This window comes from Mirounga angustirostris, unplaced genomic scaffold, assembly GCF_029215605.1.
Source record: "Mirounga angustirostris isolate CCGP_5_RB_7025 unplaced genomic scaffold, mMirAng1.0.hap1 SCAF_4, whole genome shotgun sequence".
Classification (NCBI taxonomy): domain Eukaryota; kingdom Metazoa; phylum Chordata; class Mammalia; order Carnivora; family Phocidae; genus Mirounga; species Mirounga angustirostris.
The window spans coordinates 106751933-106776826 of record NW_026991712.1 but is presented as its reverse complement, the minus strand read 5'-3'; the positions used below and the strand labels follow the sequence as shown (position 1 = coordinate 106776826).

The 24894-nt window shown below is 36.4% G+C and overlaps 2 protein-coding genes and 1 pseudogene across 4 annotated transcripts in view; 2 read left to right on the top strand and 1 right to left on the bottom strand.

The window, feature by feature from the left end:
* The window catches only part of SLC35A3 (solute carrier family 35 member A3), a 64350-nt gene extending 43929 nt beyond the window's left edge, over positions 1–20421 (top strand). For 2 of the 3 annotated variants that reach the window (XM_045897112.3, XM_045897110.3), the window contains exons 7-8: positions 366–499; positions 6708–10495. In XM_045897112.3, coding sequence (XP_045753068.1) covers positions 366–499; positions 6708–6798 — 225 coding nt within the window. In that variant the 3' untranslated portion in view covers positions 6799–10495. Of the gene's footprint in view, positions 1–365; positions 500–6707; positions 10496–20314 lie in introns of those variants that run through there. The other variant, XM_064588764.1, reaches the window with a different exon arrangement.
* On the bottom strand, positions 12728–13130 carry LOC123859345 (phosphatidylinositol N-acetylglucosaminyltransferase subunit P-like; annotated as a pseudogene).
* A 372-nt stretch (positions 20422–20793) lies between the features above and the next one.
* The window catches only part of MFSD14A (major facilitator superfamily domain containing 14A), a 42458-nt gene continuing 38357 nt past the window's right edge, over positions 20794–24894 (top strand). The window contains exon 1 of the mRNA XM_045897109.3: positions 20794–21054. Coding sequence (XP_045753065.1) covers positions 20971–21054 — 84 coding nt within the window. The 5' untranslated portion in view covers positions 20794–20970. The remainder of the gene's footprint in view (positions 21055–24894) is intronic.

The following is a 24894-nucleotide window of genomic DNA, read 5'->3' as shown; positions in this document are numbered from 1 at the left end:
GGAAGTGTATTGGTGATAGGATATATTTAATAAAAATCACTTATTATGGGCGCCTGGGTGGCTCAGTTGGTTTAAGCGACTGCCTTTGGCTCAGGTCATGATCCTGGAGTCCCGGGATCGAGTCCCGCATCGGGCTCCCTGCTCGGCAGGGAGTCTGCTTCTCCCTCTGACCCTCCCCCGTCTCATGTGCTCTCTCTCTCTCTCTCATTCTCTCTCAAATAAATAAATAAAATCTTTAAAAAAAAATCACTTATTATAATGGGATTAAATTTATAGAACAAAAGCTTAAAGCTTGAGTAATGAGATTGTTTTGAAAAGCAGTTTTATTTATGTTTGTTTAAAATAATCTTTTAAAATTTTTGCAGGCACTTGGAGGCCTTGTAATAGCTGCTGTTATTAAATATGCAGATAATATTTTAAAAGGATTTGCAACCTCTTTATCCATAATATTATCAACACTGATATCCTATTTTTGGCTACAAGATTTTGTGCCAACCAGGTAATATATTCTTTTCTTTTTCTTTAAGTCTCTTATTAAGAATCTTAATAAGATCTGGTATGAAAAATTTTGCTTAATACAACTTTTGAAGAATCAAGGAAATATAGTAAAAAATCCATTTAGTGGTCTTTTTTTATTTTTAAAAAATTATTTAAATTCAATTTAGTTAATATATAATGTATTATTAGTTTCAGGGGGAGAATTTTTTTTTTTTTTTAAAGATTTTACTTATTCATTTGACAGAGAGAGAGACAGCCAGAGAGGGAACACAAGCAGGGGGAGTGGGAGAGGGAGAGGGAGAAGCAGGCTTCCCACGGAGCAGGGAGCCTGATGCGGGGCTCGATTCCAGGACCCTGGGATCACAACCTGAGCCGAAGGCAGACGCTTAACGGCTGAGCCACCCAGGCGCCCCCAGGGGGAGAATTTAGTGATTCATCAGTTGCCTATAATACCCAGTGCTCATTCAATCACGTACCCTCCTTAATGCCCGAGACCCAGTTACCCCATCCCCTACCCATATCCCCTCCAGCAACCCTCAGTTTGTTTCCTAGGGTTAAGAGACTATGGTTCACCTCCCTCTGTTTTTATCTTTTTTTTTTTTAACATTTTTAAATTTAAATTCAGTTAATTAACATATAATGTATTATTGATTTCAGAGGTACAGGCCTATGATTCATCAGTTTTATATAATACCCAGTGCTCATTACATCACATGCCCTCCTTAATGTCCATTACCCCATCCCTCTACCCCCTCCCCTCCAGCAGCCCTCAGTCTGTTTCCTATCATTTAACTGTCTTCTAAAACAGATTTCAAACTAAATGCATAAAAGAAAATCTTCCACTAGAAAGTTTTTTATACAAATTTGACTAGCCAGAATTTTCCCAGTAGATTGGAAAATTTTTTCCAAACTTTTTTTCCCAAAGTAAAATGTCATATAAAAAAGTTCATAAGTCATATAAAGTCATAAAATAAGTCATATAATGGCATTTTTACCTGTGGAATTGATACAGGTAAAGCCAGGAGAGTAGATGACATTCTTAAAGAGGATAGTTTATGTAGAGAATGTGATGCATGAGAAAACTCGTTTAGGTGGTGGCAGGAAGAAGAGTGGTTGGGAAGAGAATTGCAAAAGGAATGATGGGTGAGGCAGGAGACCCTGGATATGCGGTGTCATGGATGCCAAGGGAGGAGACAGAGTCAGGAAGAATGAAGTGTGATTAATACCCATTACAGCTAGTATTGAAGGTCCTATTACTTTTTTGTAATTATTAATTTATGATCCCAGAGTAATGAGATTATACTTTAATGGATTCCGGGTTACTAGTCTTGGTTTTCCTCTAACTTCACTCCCCTCCTCATCTTCTAAACCTCTAAACTTTGGAGTCTCCGAAGGATCTGTCCTTGAACCTCTTATTTACACTCACTCCCTTGGGTGATCTGTATTCTCAAGGCTTTAAATACCATCTATATGCTGATAACCTTCCCTTCCTTTCTTTCTCTTTCTTTCTTTCTTTCTTTCTTTCTTTCTTTCTTTCTTTCTTTCTTTCTCTCTCTCTCTCTTTCTTTCTTTCTTTCTCTCTCTCTCTCTCTTTCTTTCAACTTTCACATTTTAATTTGAATTCCAGGCTTGTATATTTAATTCCTATTTGATATTTTCACTTGACTGTCTACTACATAATTCATTCCCTATCCTTATAAGAGTTTCCCGATTTAGTAAATGGCAGCACCTCCATTCTTCCAGTTGCTTAGGCCAAAATTCTCCTTGACTTAAACAGAACAGTTTATCCACAGTAACCTAAGAGAAGGTCTATAGATACGGATGTAGACAGACTTAGAAAGTTAAAATATATGGAAGTTCTTTATCTTTTGAGTGAAGTAAGAAGTAAGGTCATCAACTTCTCTTTACCCTTCTCTCACACATCATTCTAATGTAGAAATAAAGCCTGTCGCCTCTTCCTTTTTAATATTTCCAGAGTCAACCATTTGTTACAACTTCCATTGCTACCACCCTGGTACAAGGCATACTCATTTATCATTAAGGAAATAGTCTCTTGGTATATCTCCTTGCTTCTTCTCTTGCTCTGTACCCCTGTAATGTTCTCCATTCAGCAAACAGACTGACTATTTTCAGTGTAAATTAGGTATCACCACTCTGCTCAGAAACCTTTTGCTTTCCATGTCACCTAAAAGTTGTCCTTATTAATGGCCTGTTTGATAGGCCCTCAGCTACCTTTCTGTCCTCATCTGATACTACTTTCCTCTTGTTCACTCCTTCTTTCCTTCCTCTCCTTCCTTCCTTCCTTCATTTTTTTCTCTTTTTTTAAATCTACAATAACCTCTTTGCCATAGGCTTTGACTTGCCCTTCAGTCATCTTGAAATACTCATCCCTTATATATTCCACATGACAAACTCCCTCACATCCTCAGGTCTTGGCTCAAATTTACTTTATCAGGAGACCTCCCTAAATAAAAGAGCACCCCCCCCTCCATTCTAACAGTCTTTCCTCCTTTCTTCAGATTTATTACCATTTTATAAGTCAGCAAGGCCAGAGCTTGGCCTGTAATAGGTACTCTGTGTGTTTGAATGAATGTTCAAGATCTTAAAATTTTAATACAGCTAGTAAAATTCATTTGTGTTATTGAGAATGAGATAAGATTATGGATGGAATGTGGCAGCAGAAAAACATAATATGCTCTTTATATTTCTATATTGAACATTTATGGTTTCATTCTTCTAGCAACCTGGATAATAGGTCTGGGGCAGGCATGTTGAAATGTATAATTTCTCTGGGGCATGAATTTTAAAGTATTTCCTTTTCTAGTTTGGTATGGGAATGAATTACTTAGCTAGTGAGACTAGCGTAACAACTAGGATCTATATCTTAATGATGCTTTAGCCTCTGTTCATTAAATGGGGAAATTATGTGCTGATGTATTATTTGAGTATGTTTGGAACTTTAAATTATTTTAGATATTTTGGAACTGTAGATTTTTAGGGTATATTGAAAAAGGCATACCTTTAAAAAAAAAACCATCTCATATAAGGCTGACTCAGGGTGTTAACTTTAAATCTTTGAATCATGCAGGGAATAAACAATGAACAAGTAAATGAAAAAGTAAATCAGTAGAGGGACAAAAGAGAAGTAGTTTGTCAATAAGATATATACCTGCATGTAAATCCATGTTTCTGAGGGACTATGGAAGGTATGTTGGGATGAAGATAAAAAGAGAAAAGACAATGATTCTGTTATTATTGAATGAATGAATGAATGTTTTGACACTGAGTCAGATGAAGGAGATGGATTATTTTTCTTACAGTATAACTAGACCCTCTATCTTTATGTATTCTTATTTTTGTGAAGAACATCTCTTAAGCAATAAATCCAATGACCTCTCTTCCAAATGTATTAATGTGTTTTCCTTTGTTATCCCCATTTCACTTCCTAAAACTGTTTTTAGTTTTATTTTGTTTGTTGTTTTCTCAGAAGTGGTTCCCCTGTACTTGCCTTTCTGACTGCTCCTTGAGTACCCTATCAATCCTTACTCTTTCATTCATCTCATTCACTGCCATGTCTTTTTTTTTTTTTTTAAAGATTTTATTTATTCATGAGAGATAGAGAGAGAGAGAGGCAGAAGCAGAGGGAGAAGCAGGCTCCCCGTGGAGCAGGGAGCCCGATGCGGGACCACTGCCATGTCTTGTTTGTCTTTTCTGAGAAGATAAGTCCCAACTTCACTTCCACTCTAGATCCCTATTTTCAGCTGACTGCTAAACATCTCTATTGGTATCATATCACCACTATTCCCTTTCCTAACTTATTTTTCTTGTGTTGATTATTTTGCTTATTAGTATTAACCATCCTTATATTTAGGCTTGTTTATTCTTCTATCAAAAATTTACTATGTGTCTTCCTTTCACTCTACCAGATCCTGGACAAACAGGAATGTATGAATGAGATAGGATTTCCTCTCCTCAAGGAGGTCACAGTGATTAGAGAGGTAGACATGTGAATAAATGAGAATTTTATGACCAGTGCATCAGTGAAGTATATATACAATTCAGTTGGAAATCAGGTGCTCAAATCCTTGAAACAGTCATTGTATTCTGATAGTTTTTTCCCAACAAAATTTTTTCTCTCAGAACCATCTAAAAATAGCTGTCTTGACAAGTAGCGGTTTCCTGACATTATTAGGTATTCTAGTAGATCCTGTTAGAAATTTCATAGAATTGGGGTGCCTGGGTGGCTCAGTCAGTAAGTGTCTGCCTTCGGCTGAGGTCATGATCCCAGGGTCCTGGGATCAAGCCCTGCATTGGGATCCCTGCTCAGCGGGAAGCCTGCTTCTCCCTCTCCCACTCCCTCTGCTTGTGTTCCCTCTCTTGTTGTGTCTCTCTCCATCAAATAAATAAGTAAAATCTTAATAAAAAAAGAAAGAAAGAAAGAAAGAAATTTCATAGAATGGATTCCTGCAGTGGGTAGAAAATTGGATCAGACAACTTTTCATTTGAGCTCGTGATTCTATGTAATTCCAGAGGTCCGGAAAGCTAGGCAAAGGTCAGAATGCCTGACAAAGAAAGTTTTCAGTCAGAAGCTTATCCCTAAATAATTATGAAATATTCCTATGGTGGTAATTTTCTTCAAGAGGTATTGTAGGAAGTTTTATGTTATCATAAACTTACATGTGTACCTGCATCCAAGGCTTTTGAAAAGTTGCCCATTTACATCAAACCAACACTAGATATTTATCACAGCAGATAATTAATTGAGCTCCCTCTATATCCTAGGCACTTGGGGTATAATGATGAATGAGGAGCACATGGTTAAGCAGGGGTGCAGACGTGTCAATAATGCGTCATTTAATATGGTTTAATAAATGTTATCAGTTATCATGGAGTACCTCTGCCTAGGGGAATGAGTCTTGGAGACATTAGACCTGAATTATGAATAATCAGTTTTCTTGGGAGAAAGGACATTGCAAGCAGAGGGAGTAGCATCCACAAGGACACTGTCCTGAAAGGCACACTGTGTTCACTGAATGGAGTGGCTGAATTATAGATCAGGTGGGTGGAATATGGGAGATGAGGTCAGAGGGACCACATTAGGAAGGGCCCTTTATGTCATAGTAAGGGTTGTGATCTTTTTCCTTTATAGAACAAATGTTTATTGTTGTAAAGCTCATGGGAGTGACTTTGAACTGTTAATAGAAACTTTAAAACCAAGACTAACTCATGTCCCTGTAATAGTACTTTGAAGAATATACGTCTTAAAAGTTAAGATTGGTATTCACTTTATCTCCGCTTTAAGTTCCAGTACCAGTTTAAATTCGTTTCCAGTTTATAATAAGGTATATTATATCTCTGGATAGAAAAAATAAAGACTAAACCAAGTCTACCTGCATTTAATCAAATTTCATTTTGTAAAGCATCCTATGAAATTGGTCCCGAGTTTTGCTTATTACTACCTTGGATTTTAAACTGAACTTTCACTAAAAAAACAAACAAAAAACTAAACTTTACTTTGGTCTCAAAAGAATGCCATTTTCCATTTATATTTTCAAATATTTAAAGTTGAGATTTTTTTTTTTAAGATTTTATTTATTTGACAGAGAGAGACAAAGTGAGAGAGGGAACACAAGCAGGGGGAGTGCGAGAGGGAGAAGCAGGCTTCCTGCCAAGCAGGGAGCCTGACGCGGGGCTCGATCCCAGGACCCTAGAATCATGACCTGAGCCAAAGGTAGACACTTAACGACTTAGCTACCCAGGCGCCCCTTAAGTTGAGATCTTTTATTATTCAGTGTATTGCAGGCAAAAGACGTATTAAGGGGAAATACATTTAAAACATCTTTGCTTTGGGAGACAATACAGTGCAGTGGATGAAAGTACGGGCTCTAGAGTCAAACATACCTAGATTTGAATCTTGTCTTCCACTTAAAGTTGTGGGACTTTAAGCAAGTTACTTAAACTCTCTAGCCCTCAGTTTCCTCGTATATAAAAAAATGAGGATAATACTAGTATTTCTTCATATGGTGGTTATAAGAACGAAATGAGATGCATGTAAAACACTTGGCTTGAATACCTAGAATGTAGTATTTGTTAGCCATATTACTGGAACATTTTTTCCCAAGTTATAATTGTTTTTATAAGAGAAGAAATAGAAGTTGTTTTGCTTTTAATCTGATTGTCTCTTTTTCATTTTTTCTTCATCTATTTAGTGTCTTTTTCCTTGGAGCCATCCTTGTAATAACAGCTACTTTCCTATATGGTTATGATCCCAAACCTACAGGCAATCCTACTAAAGCATAGTCGTATACTATCTTTAACTTGTTTTTCACGATGGTGCACTAGGAATCTCAACATTAATCTTGCATAGAGGACTTCTACAGATTCAAAGAAGATATCATCATGCTGAATCTCATCATATTGTTCAAATGGTTTGAAAATATAAAAGTTTAAGGATAAAAAATATGTGTATATGTTAACAAAATACCAATTACATCTAGAAATCAAAGCTTGGAAGTATTTCCAGGGATTAGATTAATTATTGGAGAAAACTTGAAATCTGGGTTTAAAAAGATTTGACCTTTTGATTGCTGCAGAAATGTCCTATGCACTCTTTGCAAGAGCACACAACAAATGTCAGACACCAATTTTTGCAAATTATCTATTTAATCTTATTAAATGTTTTTTATCTTTTTCTGTACAGAAATATCAAATCACATGGAATATTCAAAGTTTGAAAATTATAATTATAATTGCCTATAAAGCTGTGAAGAAATAGAAGTATGATTTGAAAAACATTTTCATGTATCTGAGATTTTTATATTTATAAAAAAGATAACTAAAGAAAGGATTGCTAAATGTCATTTGTTCAACTACATAAAAATTGATAAAGTTATGTCCTGGGTCTAATTTGTGAGAGAATAAAATTCATATTTAAATTTAGTGTAGGGAAATACACACATCTATTTCTCCCTCTACATTTTAAGATCTTTCAGTGCTTTGAAACTGCTGAAAGCAATCCAGTTGCTCCTGGGCTAGATAGTAGCCAGAGACTGTTGCACTAATGGAGTTTTGTCCTTAATCTTCTAATTGTATTTCTTTTCTGTAAATCAGATAAATCCTTAATATTTCTTTAAATTAAACTTCTGTATGTGGGAATTTCCATTAAAATTTCAAAATGAATTTAAAAGGATTAAATACTCATTTAATAATTTAAAATAATTATTATTGTCTAATATCTCCACTTGGAGAATTTTGAACTATCAAAGCATATTCTGTATGCAACTAAAATGTTTTTAAATGAACATTTTGGTCATTGATCTGTAAAAACTTCATTTAATCTACAACTGTTAAAAACAACAACCAAAATAATAATAGTATAGATGTCAACGAATTGAGGCCAAAATGACCTTTCTTAGAGGCATTCCAGATTGCCATGATATTATATTATTTTAAATGGCACTATAGCTATAAACTCAAGGCTGCTCAGAACTTTTTGGCCTCTCATAAACCCACCATCCCAGGAATACTCTGGTCACATGTCTGGGAGAGGTAGCGAATTCTGAGCTCCCTTTCTGTGGCCCTGTAAAAGCTGCTGGGAAGGAGCCACCACTTAGATTTAAGATAGTGGTTTCTTTTCCATTTCGATTAGCACTGGAGCTGAGGTTGTAAATTACATGAGTTATTTAATAAGTTGGCTCAAGGGGGACAGAAAATATAGCAAAAATGGTAAAGTGAATTGTTGGGCAAGAATACTTTCTAAAATTGGAGTATGGATTTAATTTAATTATTGACTATAGATAGAATTACCTATTATGGATAAGAAGTATTTTACTTTATTTTTTCATTCATGCTTTATATATTTTTAAAAGTCTCCCATTCTAATAGTATAAAAACTAAAAAAAATAAATATTTTTAAAGAGTTATAATGGATTTTGTTAAATAGAATTTGGCTCAAAAATTCTGTGTTACAAACTTTTGGTTACTTTCGGCTTATTAGGACTGGCTGTGTTACTTTGCTTATGCAAACCACGTCTCTACAGGACACAGGCCTAATCTGTTCCATTCTGAGTTTAAAAGTGATTAAAATTACAAAATATCTTAAATCAGTTTGCTGGTGATTCCAAATTGGAACTAACTAAACTTTCTGGAAGCCTGACCTATGATTTTCAGTGACCATCTTTTAGAGTATTTGTTTAATAACTTTACCACATTCTGAGCATGGTGTTTTTAGATTGTAACAGCATTCAGACATCTTATTATCTACTGCTGAGTGAAATCTAAGGCCTGCAAATGCAAAGAATTCAAGATTTATGTTCAGCTCACATGGAAGTACTAGTTAGGTACTCGTATATATTAAATCAGTGTACATTTACAACTAATTGTTAATTCGGGCTGAGTGTCCCTTCAAAAAATGATGAAAGCAAATATTGGATATCAGACATGTTAGTTACCATAATATATTTTCCAGTGTCCAAAATAACACAATTTTAAGATTCTCAATAAAGTTTATAAAAATATAATCAAGAGTTGTGAGAAAGGATGAAGGAGTCTAAAGCATATTTTCAAACCAAACTTTTATTAGACAAGCTTACTTTATATTTTGCTTTTCTAGTAGGCTTAAAGATGTTATTAGAGATTGGGTTGTGTAGCTTATAATTTTTAATTCATAGAGAAAGAATCGTATTTGAGAAGGGGGGCCTGTATCCTAGATCATGTCATTTATACAGATAATGCCATTTTCATATGTCGGTGTGGTGTGTGTTTTGATGACCTCCAAAAGCCTTATTGTATCAATCTTATATAATGACTCCTTGATTATTTAAATTCTTACTTTTTAAAGTTTACTTGTTATCTCTCAACTACTTTGTTCATTATAAAAATGCGCTAATTCATGGGAGAAAAGTGCCAGTTGATAGTTATATTAAAAAATAAGAATATGGTATTTGGGAAGAAAAGTTTGAAATTCAATATGTAGATGTTTCAACACAGTAATATCACCAGTTCTTTAGTAAGTGTTTTTAGGGAAGTTGTAGGCTACTTTTATGGTGGAAACTGTAGTTTAGAGATGCAAAACTTAAATGTTTACATCAATTTATATTGAATGTCACAATTTCATAGAAGGAAAGGTAGTTTGATATTAAAACTAGATTCTAAGGAGACAGAAAAGAAACTAATTGACTTTGTGTCCAGTAGACTTAGTGTAATATTGATTATTCTTAAGAATTGATACACTTTTCCTACATATCAAATTATTGGACTTTTAAAATGTCATTGTATAGTCATTCAACTGAGTTTTGTTTTCAAAAATAGGGTTTAGCATCACTTATTTTATTTACACTTTCATTGTTATAATATTTAATTACATGTGGATGTATGCTTTACATAAGAAAAGGTTTATAAATTATTTATGCTATATTGAAAGTCATCTTACGAATCTCCCAGATATGTAGCATATTTAAAGTAATTACAGGACCAAAGAAAAAGCACCTTTATCAAAATCTGGTCCTATGTGCCTTGCTTTACCAAATACCTGACTTTTCTGGAGGATATTACTGTAATTCACTACTTTGGACACATGGGGAAATTGACGTTTTATGAATAACTATAATTCAATTTTTTGGATGTTTCAACATTTGCTCTTTAAATCCATTATCTAACAGAATATTAAAATAGGTATATTATATAAACATTAGTAAACAGTACGTATTTAAATAAATTATGCACCATTGCTCCATCATTGAGCTTTTGAAACTTTAACAAATGTGTATATAGCTGTCATTTGGTTGTTTTATTTCTTATTATGAGATATAATTTACTGTGATTTTTAAAATATTTTTTTAATGATTTGAATTCTGAATTTGTTTATATGTCTATGTATTTCATTTGTTTAGAAAGATTCCTTTGAGTTTGGGAATGTGATTTGTATATTTAAATTTTTTATGGACATAATTTAGAGGAATGTATAAATTCATCTTTTGTTAAATGGCTTTTTAATGGATCAATTTCTCTTTGTCATTTTTTGGTCTCCAGTTATTATCTATTCAGTAGATTAATGAAAAAGATTTCCATAATTAACCATATAAATTTCTTCCTATATTTCCTTGTTTCCCTTTTCACCTGTGTTTGACTTAACTGATTTAGACTCCTTACCATATATCAGAAATGACTCCTATCCTTTCCATTTCTCTCTAGTTACCTTTATCATGTGTGATCTTCCTTCCTTATTTCTAGCCTATGCTCTAGCATGGAAGACTGGGTTTTACTTAAACTAGTTAGAACCTCTCTATCTGTGTGGTAATAGCCTAATTTTTTTGTTCTTGTTTTAAATAAATTATCTCTTTGCTAGCCTCAAGGTTAAGTAATTACAGTAATTGGTATATATTTTCTTCATAAATCGTTGAATATAATTGCTTCTATTGTGACTATCAATTCAGTGCATAGAGATCAAATGATAAGCAATATAAAGGATTTCATTTCCACCTCTGTTAGTGAAATAACGTTGTACAAAGTGCTTTGTTTTAAAAGATCACTAAAGAGTATCAGCATTTAATTTATTTAAGAATATCAGCATTTTAAAAATGGATACTTAGGTTTCTTCTTGGAAAAGAATTAACTGAAAATCTTTACATCTTTTCAGAATTGGATTACTTCTTTTGTTGGAAGTATATCACAATCCTTGAATCTCAGTGCTATGCAAATATACCTCATAATTCAAATCTTATAATTACTGCCATTCAACAGAGTCAGATAGTGACCAGCATTAGTAAATGGTCTTTCTTACGGTTCTTAAAAGTTTTGAATTCCTTCAAAGCAGGATTGATTATTACATACATGTTCCAGAAAAGAAAATAGCAAAGAGGAAATAACTTGCCTTCAAACGCCAAAGATATGAAATTCTACTATAGTAGAGAGTGTCTTGGTGACTACAAGTTCATGGGTTTCCCAAATTTACCTTCAGGTTCAATAATTCACTAGAAAGACAGAACTTACTGAAAGCTATTACGCTCACAATCACATTTATTACCAAGAAAGAATGCAAATTTGAACCAGCTGAAAGAGAGGCATCTAGGGTAGAATCTAGGAGGGGTTCATATTCCAGTTGTCCTTTCCAGTTGTCTACTCCCTCTGGGGTCCTGGACAGTGTTATTTATTCCTGGCCACAGTATACACACAATATTGCCAATCAGGAAAGCTCACTCATGCTTTGGTGTCCAACTTTTTATTGAAGCTTTATTACTTGGCATAATTGATTCTTTGCCTACAGGGTTGAACTCTCCAGCCCTGCCCCTCCCTGGAAAACTGGCTGACATCAAGTTACAGGGGTTCATCCTGAGTCAGTTTGTTAGCATAAATTATCAGGTATGAGGTCCTAAAGATGTAGGCCAGAACTTTCTTTGGGTAAAGCCAAATTCCTTATTACATAGTGACCATTTGTGTCTATACACATTCTTCTGAATTGATGAGGATGACACAAGCAATGACTTTTACACTTTATGATTTTAATTTCAGAAGTGTTGTCAAATGATTCTGAACATACGACTTGAGGGTAGAAAAACGTTTATAATCAGATGCAGTGCTAAGTAGCACATATAGTATTCATTTAGTTTTCAGTTCTGATGTTAAATGACTTTATAAATGCTGAACTATTTTTTAAGAACAATAAATTATACTGTATGTTCATATACAATTTGAGCTTATTTCTTTCTTTCTTATTTTATGTTTTGCCATTTGAAAATTACAACACGAATGTCTCTCTGGAGGGACTTCTTGCTTTAACTGATACTTATTTTTTTAAAAGTCTGTTACATGGTAATATAGTATTTTATTTATTCTGCCCATTAATAACTAATATTTGAGAACATTTATATATATATATATATTTTTAAAGATTTTTTATTTATTTATTTGAGACAGAGAGAATGAGAGAGAGAGAGCACATGAGAGGGGGGAGGGTCAGAGGGAGAAGCAGGCTCCCTGCCGAGCAGGGAGCCCGATGTGGGACTCGATCCAGGGACTCCAGGATCATGACCTGAGCCGAAGGCAGTCGCTTAACCAACTGAGCCACCCAGGCGCCTGAGAACATTTATATATTAATGGAATTTAAAAGAAGTTCAACTTGCTTTTTCTGACATTTCAATACTGGGTATAAATAAGAGAGTCAAAATAGTTAATGGTCAAAATTATTAACGTCAAAAACATAGTAAATGCTTGGTTTTAGTCTATATAGAATTCAGTTTTCAGCATGAAGTTCTGTGGCTGTAAGAAAGAACATTTGGTTTACTTCACTAATAGGAGTATCTCTTAATGCTGGTATGGCCTTTTCTTAGTATGTCTTCTGCTCTTGATCTTTAGCATAGTTATCTATGATTGTATGGATGGAGTTGAATGAAGAGGTACTCATCATGTTTATTCCAAATAAGGGTACATAACCAGTTACTATAGTAATGACAAGGTAGGTGGGCAATGCAACCACCCAATATTTTTGAGACCAATGGTTAAGCCTAAGGAATTTAGTGAAGATTCAGGAATAAAAGCCCACAAGATATATACTATGAAGCCAAAATGAGAGCTTAAGTAAAGAACAAGCCATAAATCAGTCTTTCTGGCAGTGGTGATGGTGAATTTTCCACCATTTTCCCTGTGCCTTTAGACAGTCTTGGGTCCTTCAGGCACACTCAGGCCCCTCCTGGCAGTTCAGCCACTTCAGCACCAAGTCAATTTTAAGCTAATTTTAAATTACCATTAATCATCACTATTATAAGAAAAAGTTAACAGAATAAAACTGATTGATACCGGTTGTTCCTTTAGCTGACAGTAGGGCTTCACTGTTAATTGGTAGGTCCACATTTCCAGTAATCCTTTGCTAGGGTTAAGCATCAGCCCTCCATTGGATCTAACCAATTTTTCATTTATGAGTTCATTTACATTTATTCGTTTAGGATTTCTAATATATAAAAATAACTTCTTTAAAACAAATAACATATTCCTTTGGAAATAGTTTATCAGAGAAATACACTTTCATCCTTTTTTAAGTAGACCTCATTGAAGATTTAAAAGAACAATGGACATTGTTATAGTGTTTGGGAGAAATCATCTGAAAATACACTCTTGTTAAAATGTGCTTGAAATGTAAAGTATTTAAGGGGTTTAAATTTGCTAAATTAGACTTCTGTATTTTTAACAAAATCTGTGAATGTGCTTGTTTTTATGTGTTTGTTCTCTTAAAAGACACTGCATGTAAAAAAACATGATTTCTAATAATTGAGGGTTTACATTTTCTCCTTTGGGCTAAAGTTTTATTATGTACTATTCTGCATGGGTAGTAAATACAGCAATTAAAAATTGTGATACTAAGGGCTTTTTCTAATATATGCAAGCTCCTTCAATAGGTTTTCTAAATATTATAGCCAAAGTAGAGTTATATTTGTTGGGTGATAGAGAGTTACAGAAAGTCATGACAGGAGATGAGTCCATGTTTCAATTTATGACTTTGAAAATATTGCTATGATGAATTTCTGAAGTTCACTTTGATATTATGTGCATAATGCTCCAAAATTCCATTACTTAATGTTATTTGTCTCCATTTACTTTATAGGGCAGGTTTGTTTTTGTTTTGAATATTTTATTTTTATAATATTATTGTCATTTTAATGGCTTCAATCATGCTATGACAGATTTTGCCAGATTAGGTTTGAAAATTTCATGGGTTATCTCCATGCATTCACAAAGTAATCATTGCTAAAGACTCTTTTTTCAGTTTAAATTTCTTCAGCTTTTCATTTTGAAAAAATTTAAACGTACATAAAGTTGAAAGAATGGTGTACTCATTTACTCTCCACCTAAATACAACATCACATTTTGCCATACTAGCTTCATCAGGACACTTGATTCCTAAATACTTCAGCATGCATATCCTAAAAATAAGGACATTTTCCTATTTAACTCAATACCATTATCATACTTAAGGAAATTTAAATTATCTTGATTGTTATAATCTAAGTTCATATTCAGATATTTCCAGTTGTCTTAAAAATGACTTTACATTTTTTTTTTGTTTTTGAACCAGGATGCAGTTGAGGTTCATACTTTGTATTTGATTGTCTTACTAGTTTAGAAGATCCTTCCCTGCATCCCCTTGGTTTTTTTCCCCCCATGATGTGACTTTTTAAAGACTCTAAATCACTTTGCTCCTATCCTTGATCTGTCTGTATCCTTTGACTTGTTCCCTTTATTCTTTGTATTTCCATTGAACTGGAAGTGGAGTCTGTAGGTTTGATTAGCTTCAGCTTAAATGTTTTTGTAAAGAATATTTCATAGGTGATCCTGTAGATTTTTTTTTTTTTTAAAGATTTTTAATTTATTTTTTGACAGAGAGAGACACAGCGAGAGAGGGAACACAAGCAGGGTGAGTGGGAGAGGGAGAAGCAGGCTTCCTGCCCAGCAAGGAGCCCGACGTGGGACTCGATCCCAGCCCTGGGATCATGACCCGAGCCCAAGGCAGACGCTTAACGACTGAGCCACCCAGGCGCCCCAATCCTGTAGATTTTATATTTTACCACACTGAAGACACATAATTCTAGGTTATCTTACTATTGAAGACGATAATCATTTGGTCAAGGTGTTGACTATGAGATCTTCCCATTGTAAAGGTCATTTTTTTTTTTCTGCTTAGTAATTAGTAATCTCTAAGGCAATGTTTTGGTACCATGGGAATATTCTTTTCCTAACAGCCTTCAATAACTAGCATCAATTGATGATTCTTAGCTGAATCATTTATTACACTACACTGAGGTGCAAAATGGTGATTTAAAATTTTTAAATTTTCAGGGGTGCCTGGGTGGCTCAGTCGTTAAGCATCTGCCTTTGGCTCAGGTCATGATCCCAGGGTCCTGGGATTGAGCCCCGTATTGGGCTCTCTGCTCAGCAGGAAGCCTGCTTCTCCCTCTCCCACTCCCTCTGCTTGTGTTCCCTCTCTCACTGTGTCTCTCTGTCAAATAAATAAATAAAATCTTTAAAAATAAATAAAATAAAAGACATTTCCCTTTTCCCAATGCCCCCCCAAATAAATAAATAAATAAATAAATAAATAAATAAATAAATAAATAAATAAAATAATAAATAAGACCATTTCCCTTTTCCCAATGCCCCCTCTTTTTTCAAATATCACTAGGTCTTCAAATTATTCAATGTATCAACGTCAATTACAGTCACCGTTCTTTTTGATGTTGTGAGCCAACAGCCAGTGGAAATCACTGCAGGCCAACTCCTGTGTCTTTTAGACATGGCCACATTAGTCTGTGAGTTTTTCCTTGCTTCAGTCACAAGATGTCCCAGGCCTACCTGTACTTGTCCTGTCCCAAACCTGGAATATCAACTATTTCTCCAAGTAGCCCTATTCTTTTTAGGGGGAATGGAATCTGGACTTTTTTTGCTTTTAGACCATTTCAGTGGATAGAGCTAAGAAGTAAATTTTTTAAAAGTTCATGAATTTAAACTGATACTTAACATTTAGCATTACAAGGTGTTTTTTTTTTTAATTTTATATTTGCCTCTCTTTTACAGTGAAAATACTTGTTCTGAGTAGCAATATACTTGTTTATATGTTTTATTATGTAGTATATTTTTCAGTAGACAATACCAATATTACTAATGGTAAGCAAACTTAGTAAAATTTAAGTTTTCTTTGCTGTTCTTTTTGTCCTTAGAGTAATAGCCCACTAAGGGTGTATAATCAGAGTAGTGTTCAAAAGTTAATGGAAATCACTCTTTTCTCTACATGGCTATGTTAGTAATGTTACATAACTAGGTTTGTTTTTGTATTCAATTTTAAAATTTACATAAAGATTTTTATTGTTTTTGAATATGTAAAGGATTTACATGGTTCAAAGTTAAAGCTATATAAAAAGTATACTCAGAGAAGTCTTAGCTGTCATGGCTATCCTTCCACCCCATTCTTAACCACCCCCAAAGGTAGTATTTTCAATAGCTTCTAGTTTGTATTTCCTGTGTTTCTTTTTGAAAAATAAACAATCATGTATATTGCTATATTTATTGTTTCTTTTCCCTTTGGAGTGTGTCCTCTGCTTTTAAATTTTCTTATGTTTAGAAAGCTTTGTATGTTCTAGTAGTTACATATATACTGTTAACATTTTATGTAATGCCCTTAGAGCCCCCGTTTTTGCTTGTCTAGGCTTCTATTTAGCTTGTCATATTTAAATGTTGATTCTCATCTAATTGCCTTGTGACAACCAATGAACTTATTCTACTCCTTCCTCTAATCTTAATATTTTTTAGTTCCCTTACTTCTGTTTGATTAGAGCATATATAACATTTACACACTATTTTCTCACTGTAGTGCCTGATTTTGTTATAAATTAAATATATTTTAAATATACTTAATACCCTCCACTAGTACTTTAGCTGAATCCTTCCCAATCAACTAATGGCTGGATAGGGCTCTTCCAGTAAAGTATACAAGGAAAGCTTCTAAGCACACTGTTCCTCAAGTTCTGGCAATATTGAAAATTCCTTCTAGAATCTAGACACTTTTTTTTTAAAGTTTTTGGGGTTTTTTTTGACAGAGAGGGAGAAAGGGAACACAAGTTGGGGGTTGGGGCAGAGTGAGAGTGAAGCAGGGAGCCTGATCCTAGGACCCCGAGATAACAACCTGAGTCGAAGGCAGATGCTTAATGGACTGAGCCACACAGGTGCCCCTAGAATCTAGATACTTTAAGTACAGCTTGACTAGATATAAAATCCTTGACTCAAACTTTCTTGAATTTTTTGGAGAATGTTGCTCCACTGTTGTGTTGCTTGGTTTTATTGTCATTCTGGCACCACTTGATACTTTTCCCCTTGGGAAATGTTAATTTTATTGTTGGCTTTTGTCTGGAGGCCCAGATAATTTTTCCACGTCATCTTCTCTCTGATCCTTTTTCTTTCTTTTCTTGTTCTCATAACTGATTTATGCTTCTCCTCCATGTTTCTTACCTTCATTATGTCTTAGGAACCCTGTAATATAGTATACATTTTTTAGATGATTTTATTTTTTCAGTATATTGCCTGAGTTTGATCAACTCTCACATCTTCCTACTGGGTTTTAAACCTTATATATGTTGCATCCTTTCACATCTGTGGTTGTATATTTAATGATATTTAATTCATATTGGAGTGTTGTATGTAGTTCCTCTGTTTCCTGTTTTCTAGAGGGTAGTACTTTCTTTTAATTGAAAGGCTTTCTGTTTTAACAGTAGCCTTGTATGGGTTTTTGGTAGCTTTTTCTGTTCCTGATGTTCTGGGTTTTTCTGGATCAGCAAGAAAAGGTGGTTCTATGGAAGGGAGGGGTGAAAGGATATGGGTGACTCAGTTTTATAGTTAAAGAAAGCCCTCTTCTGTTAATATAGTGAAGTGCAGTTTCTTTAATAAATTTTGAGGCTTGGATTCTGTGATACAATCTTAGTTTCTTTAGGAATATTTAGCTTCAGCCACTTGCTCTTCTCTCTAAGTGATCCCTGTACTTTCCAAGGTGCCTCATGAAGTGTTCTTACGAACTTTCCACCTTGGTTCTTACTTGTTTTCAAGTCTGATTTTTGGCCTTCTCATTATTTCGGGGGACTCCCAATATCTTTCAAAATCATTACCTTTTGCTTATGCTGGCCAATGCTAGTTTCTGTTGACTGTAACCAAAGAATCCTAACTGACATACTAACCACTTAATGTAGTTTGTGAATCTTCACAACCCCAAAACATATACAAAGCCACAAATACATACACAACAGGTCTGTTAGAACAGGACTGATCTCTCTTGTTTACTATTGCAGCTCTTCTAGCACAAAGCCTGGGACATTCTGGACATTCAATGTGTTAAATTTCTCTTTATTACATTATTTCCAACAGCACTTGCCACAGTCTGCAATTATCTTCCTTTTGTGTTTGCTTCATAACTTTGTCCTCCAGTATAATTAAGCTTCATGTACATAAATATGATTTCATGTATGAATGTATCCTCAGTGTCTAGTAAACCACTGACAAACACTTACAGGTACTCAAAAATATTTTTTGAATGAATAATAATCAGTTCTTTAGGATGGTAAAATTGGTATAGCTCGATGAAGTATCATTCTGAGGGGCTATGAAAAGTCAGAGTAACCACACAATAAATGATCTTTTTTTAAAGATTTTATTTATTTTTGACAGAGAGAGAGACAGCAAGAGAGGGATCACAAGCAGGGGGAGTGGGAGAGGGAGAAGCAGGCTTCCTGCTGAGCAGAGAGCCTGATGCGGGGCTCGATCCCAGGACCCCAGGATCATGACCTGAGCCGAAGGCAGACGCTTAAAGGACCGAGCCACCCAGGCGCCTCCACAATAAATGATTTTAACCAGCCCTCTACGTCCATCCAAAACAAGCTCCTGGGAATTTAGTTATGAAATCTTGTCATGACTTTCTTAAGGAGCTTCAGGTTGGGGCTCAATTAAATGTTTCAGCAATAGAATATTTTTAAACAGATGATGAGGGGTGTCTGGCTGGCTCAGTCCGTAGAGCATGCCACACCTGATCTTGAGTTCAAGCCCCACCTTGGATGTGGAGCCTATTTAAAAAAATAATAATAATAAAATGATGAGTTTACTTGTTGATGGGAAAATGTAACTTGAACTATCCATCAAGGTAAATTGCTTTTGTTTTCCATTTCTAGTCAAATGTACTTCTATATAGAAATAGAAGGAACCGAAAATTCAAACTTATTTTTTAATATTTTATTTTGAAATAATCTCAAACTTGCATAAAAGTTGCAAAAATAGGAGCGCCTGGGTGGCTCAGCTGGTTAGGTGCCCCAACTCTTGATTTCAGTTCAGGTCTTGATCTTAGGGTCTTGAGTTTGAGCCCAGTGTGGAGCCTACTTTAAAAAAAAAAGTTGCAACAATAGTACAAAGAACACATTCCCTTTACCCTGTGTATTAGCTATCTACAGCTATATTATAAATTACCCCAAAACTTTGTGGCTTAAAATAAGTACTTTTTATCTTACAGCTTCTGAGAGTCGAGGAACTCAGAGTGGCTAATCTAGGTGATCCTAGCTCAGGATTTCCTGAAATTGGAGTCAGGATGTTGGCAGGGGTTGCAGTCAGCTAAAGGTTTAACCAGTACTGGAGGATCTGCTTCCAAGACTACTCATCTAGCTGTTGGTAGGAGGCTTCAGTTCCTGGACACCTAGACCTGGCTATAGGCTGCTTGAGTGTCATAAATGGCAGCTGGCTTCCCCAGACTTGAGCCCAGAATGAATGAAAAAGAGAGACCTAGCAGAAAGATGCCATGCCTTTTATGACCTACCCGCTGAAGTCAGTGCTGTCAGTTCTGCTATATCCTGTTAGACAGAAAAGAGTCACTCAGCCCAGTCCCACACTGAAGGGGAGAATTAGACCCCATCTCTTCCAAAGTATATCATTGAATTTGTAAACATATCTTAAAATCACCATACTCAAAAACACTATTTTTAACAACTTGCCTTTTTGTCACTCTCACCCCCTCCTCACATATACAAACATGTTATCTCCTAACTATTTGAGAGCAGGTAGCATGCATCACATCCCTTCACTCCTTAAGACTTCAGTGTATTAAGAAAAGGGATGGATAGTCTCTTATCTAACAGTACAGTTACCACAATCAGATTTAACATTGTGATACTTTGTAGCCGTATTTCACTTGTGTCAACTGTCATTTCTAGAACTTTACCCCCATTAAGTTGATTTTTAAGCAATACAGTAAAACACGTAGTTGGTTACAAAGTGTAACATAGGTTATGTACATTTTTATTGGCAGGAAATAAAAGGTCCCGGGACTAGGGAGCTGCTGGAAACGATGCTCCAGTTGAGCCGCGGAGCCGGAGGTGGGTCGGAGGAGTAGGGACTGAGCACGAAGAGAAAACAGTTTCTGAAAAATCAGTTTATCCTTACCCACTATTTCTGGAAAACGATTTCAACTGTTCCTTCGAGTCCCGTCTTGATTAGAACACCGTTGGAGATAGCGCTAATAGTTGAGGAGGCCTGGTCAGATTTCCGCGGCAACCATTTATCAGCCGTATCTCCACGAGCAGGTAACTTTTAGAAACGTACATTTCTTCATTAGTGAAGAAAGGACTATAAGGGTCCCTCCCGCCCAGGGCCGTTGTGAGGACTAAGCGAGCACGGCGTCACACCAGCCGCGAGCGTAGCGGCTTCCCCCTGGGCTTCCCTCGCGGCCGGACGAACGCAGAGCGACCGAGGGGGCGGGGCGGTGTCACGTGGGCGGGGCGGGGCGGGGCGGGTTCCTCCGCGGATCGCACGATGTGACGCGCCGCCGGAGGCAGGCCGGGCCCTCAAGATGGCGGCGGGCGCCCCGAGCGGCTCGGCCCGGCAGTAGTGGCGGGACGGCACTCGCCGCTGGGGCCGGCCGCCCCGGGAGTGGCTGCAGCAGCGCCAGGAATCGAGGATGGTAAAATGACCCAGGGGAAGAAGAAGAAACGGGCCGCGAACCGCAGTATCATGCTGGCCAAGAAGATCATCATTAAGGACGGAGGCACGGTGAGCTGGGGGACCGCGCCGGGGAGCGTCCCTCGGGGCCCCCCCATCCGATCTCTGCCCCCAACGCCGCCGCCACCCGCTGCCCTGAGTGCCCCCGCCCTCCCCCCACCCCGGCCGCGGTGCCGGTGTCTCAGCCTCCTGAGCCCTCTTGTTTCTGCTCCAGGGCTTTCCGCCCTCGTCCCGGCCCGCGGCCTCCGGGGCCCGTCCTCTTGGGGAAGCCGCTTGCCTCTCCCGCACCTGCCGCTCTCTCCTCCGGCGGCCCCTGGAGGCCCTGCGGCCTCGATCCCCACGTGCGCCTCCGCGGAGGGCTGGAAATGACGCCCGGCTCTCCGCCGGCCGGCCCCTCGCGTCGCCCGGGCGGCGCGGGTCCCGCCGCGCCCCTCGCCTCGCAGCCTCGCCTTCGCCGCCGGGCCCCGCGCCGCCGCCGCGGCCCTTTCGAAGGTGCTGGGAGCAATCCCGGGCCTCCCATATGCCGCTGACCGGGTGGCATCCGGCGCGGCGACCCCGCCGGGGCCCCTTAGTGCCTTCGCTTTCTTCCACCTCGTTCTGGGTCAGTGCTCTTTGCTCCTTCCAGTGCGGTAAACACTGTCAGGAGGTGGGCTTTCCTCTTCACTTCCCGAAGTCAGAAGCGGTGACGGAGGACTCCAGGGGCCTAGACTTAAATCCGCTGGCTTCCAGAGAACAGTAACCACCCTGTTGTTTTAAACTCACCTTGTTTATTTTAAAATAAAAGATGCTAAATAGAATTGTCATGGCCTGAGGATTAGAAGACACTTTGAAAGGAAGACAGAGGGCAAGAAAAAATTGTGCTTTTTAGAAACAGTTGTCATCACAATAAACTTTATGCAGTGTGCTGTAGTTAACCAGCAGGGGACGTAGGATTTTTAATTGAAAATTTAACTCGTCTATACTTTTTTATGCTGAAATTTCTCCGTTGCTACACTCTCCAGTCTTTGTTGCATTCTTTGATATCACGTTCTGAAATAGAATGCAAGGGTAAAATATGTGTTTCACTTTGCTGAGAAGTATGCAGAAATGATTTCTCTTATTCCATATTTATATTTATTTCAGCATATATATATATATATATATATATATATATATATATAGTTGGAGCCCGGATCAACTGCATAGTGCTAAATATGTACAGTAATTAGGCCACCACTGAGGATTTGCCGAATCCATTTGAAAAAAGTGACAGCTTTTTTTTTTTTCTTTTGACATTTCAGAGTAGGGGCCCAATCCATGTGATAAAATTTAGAAAGCTTGGGACATATGCAGCAATTTCAGAATATACTTTTAGCTAACTGTAAAATTGATGTCATAGCTTTGACATGTGAGAAAAGAAACTTCAGGTCTTTAGATCTTTTTGTTGTACTTGATTAATTAGGACATTATCTTGATTAACTCAGTTATGAATAGTCAGGCCCTTTTGATGAAGTTGGTTAGAACTATGTGGGGACAGAAATAGCATGAAAGAATACCGGTTGTCTTTGTTAACCATAGGACTTGATATTTTAAATTCTATATAAAATCTATAAAATAGAAGCAACAAAGGATTGTATTTTATAAAAGCAAGTGATTTTTAAGATCAGTATTCTTTGCAAAAGATTAAGAGTGGAGTTCTAATCAAGAAACACCTTCCTTTCTCTTGAGGTAAAGTTCAGTTTTGTTACCTCTTTGGAGTTTCGTTTGATTCACTTTACAGCTGATGCTTTCATTCCAAATCCTGTGAGATTTGGAAGAGGTTTTTTTTTTTTTAATCTTATTTGTTAAAGTTTTAGTGAATTCATAGCTTGTTTTTGGAAGCAAAATACATTTTTTACAGCCTAAGTTTTTAAGGGGGCACATAGAATAAATGAAAACTTTTCTTGAGAACTATGGGCATGTGGGTATTATTATTTATCATCTTTATACACTTATGTTGCACTTTACATTCTAAAAGCAATGGACACCTCTTTAGAAACTTCGTGTATGCATCTTTGAATCTTATAGGGCCTAATATGAATTCAAAGTGATAAAACACATTTAAAGTTCTTTAAAAAAAGTGTGTGCTAGCACATTCCTAAATTTTTTTGTTGTTATTGTGTTTATTCTTTATTGATTTTATACACACATACATGGGATATTTATATTTCTAGAAGTGTCAGCATAATTTTTTACAGTGTTTGTATTTTAACCTACTCTAGCTGTAAATGAAAAAGTATATTATAGTTGTAGAAATTTTAAAATGGCACTTGCTTTTCTGCCTCTCTACTTGTAATTGGTCAGACTACCCTTATAAACATTTTTTAAGAAAGGGAATAAAATTACCATTTGGTATTGTTGTGTATGTGTGTGTATAAGTTCCACTGATGGGTGGATTCATTCAGTCAGGTGTCTGAGGCTGTATCGTCATATTTCACATCTCTGAACAGTATTTTGGGTCCTTGGCCAATGATACTGACCCGATCCCCTTCTGTTTTCTTCATGGTGTTCAACAATGTTAGTAAAATTATTATTATTATTATTTTTTAAAGATTTTATTTATTTATTTGACGGAGAGAGACACAGCGAGAGCAGGAACACAAGTGGGGGGAGAGGGAGAAGCAGGCTTCCCGCAGAGCAGGGAGCCCGATGCGGGGCTCGATCCCAGGACCCCTGGATCATGACCTGAGCTGAAGGCAGACGCTTAACGACTGAGCCACCCAGGCGCCCTGTTAGTAAAATTATTTTGCTTCATCTTTCTGCTAATGACATCTTTGTAAGCCTCATTAGCCAATTTTCATATTTATAACCAAAACTAATAATGAGTTGTTAATGACTTGTCAAAAACTTAGAACAGATTTGTTACTGTTTTTGACAATTGAAGAAGTGAAGCCTTCTAAATGAACCAGAGTAATCACAAATTACTAAATGTTTTTCTCTTCTTGAAATTGTGTTTGAATATGCTGTGAAGCCAAGGTGAGGCTAATAAGTTACCCATTTGATTCGTACACAGTTAAGGGAAATTATATGAAGGTGTATGATTCTGTATCAGTTTTTAACTTGGGTCTGTACAACCTGAGGAATTTTCTTTGACTATCCATTTTTTGAAAGAGATTGCCGAAAGAGTCCATACCTCCCCAAAGTTTAAGAATAGTTGTTCTATTTGGGGGGAAAAAATGCATAACTAAAGAAGAGTTCCACAGATTAATTTCAGTAGGTATGTATTTAATCATTTACTGTATACCATTTTACTGATGAAAGTAATTGTAACATTATTGGTGAATTTGTTTTTTGAAGCATCCATATGTGGAAATACAGTTTTTGGTTACAAATTTTAATGAGTGTGGCATTTTGATGTGTCTCATTCAGTGCAGACCATTTAAGACGGTTGAATTAAAAGTGCATTCTAACATTTTAGAATACTTCCAGTTTTGTTGTTAAATTCTAACAACAAAAGATTGTTTATAAACATTCCTGTTAGAGGCTAAGAGCTAAAGGGTAACATAGATGAGGTATTTATTTGTATTGTCAAAAACAGAACTTTTAAATGATTTTTTGAAGTTTGCTTATTTTTTTTACATGATCTTTATTGTTTTGTTAGTACAGTTGTGGGACTGCATCTCCAACAAAGTGAAAAATGTCCAGTTTTTTCACAAATAAATTGGTAAAATGACTTTAAAGATCTGATAGAAAGCACAGCATGTGTGAATTGCTTTGTTGGAAGTACCTGAAAAAAGTAAAATTGGTATTTGCAAAATGAAATATACCCGGAGAAGCAGAGCACCAGATTTTTATTCCTTGTATCTCTGAGTTTAAGTACATAAATAGGAGTCAGCAACCATTTCAAGTCTGGACCCAAGCTCTGATCCTTTG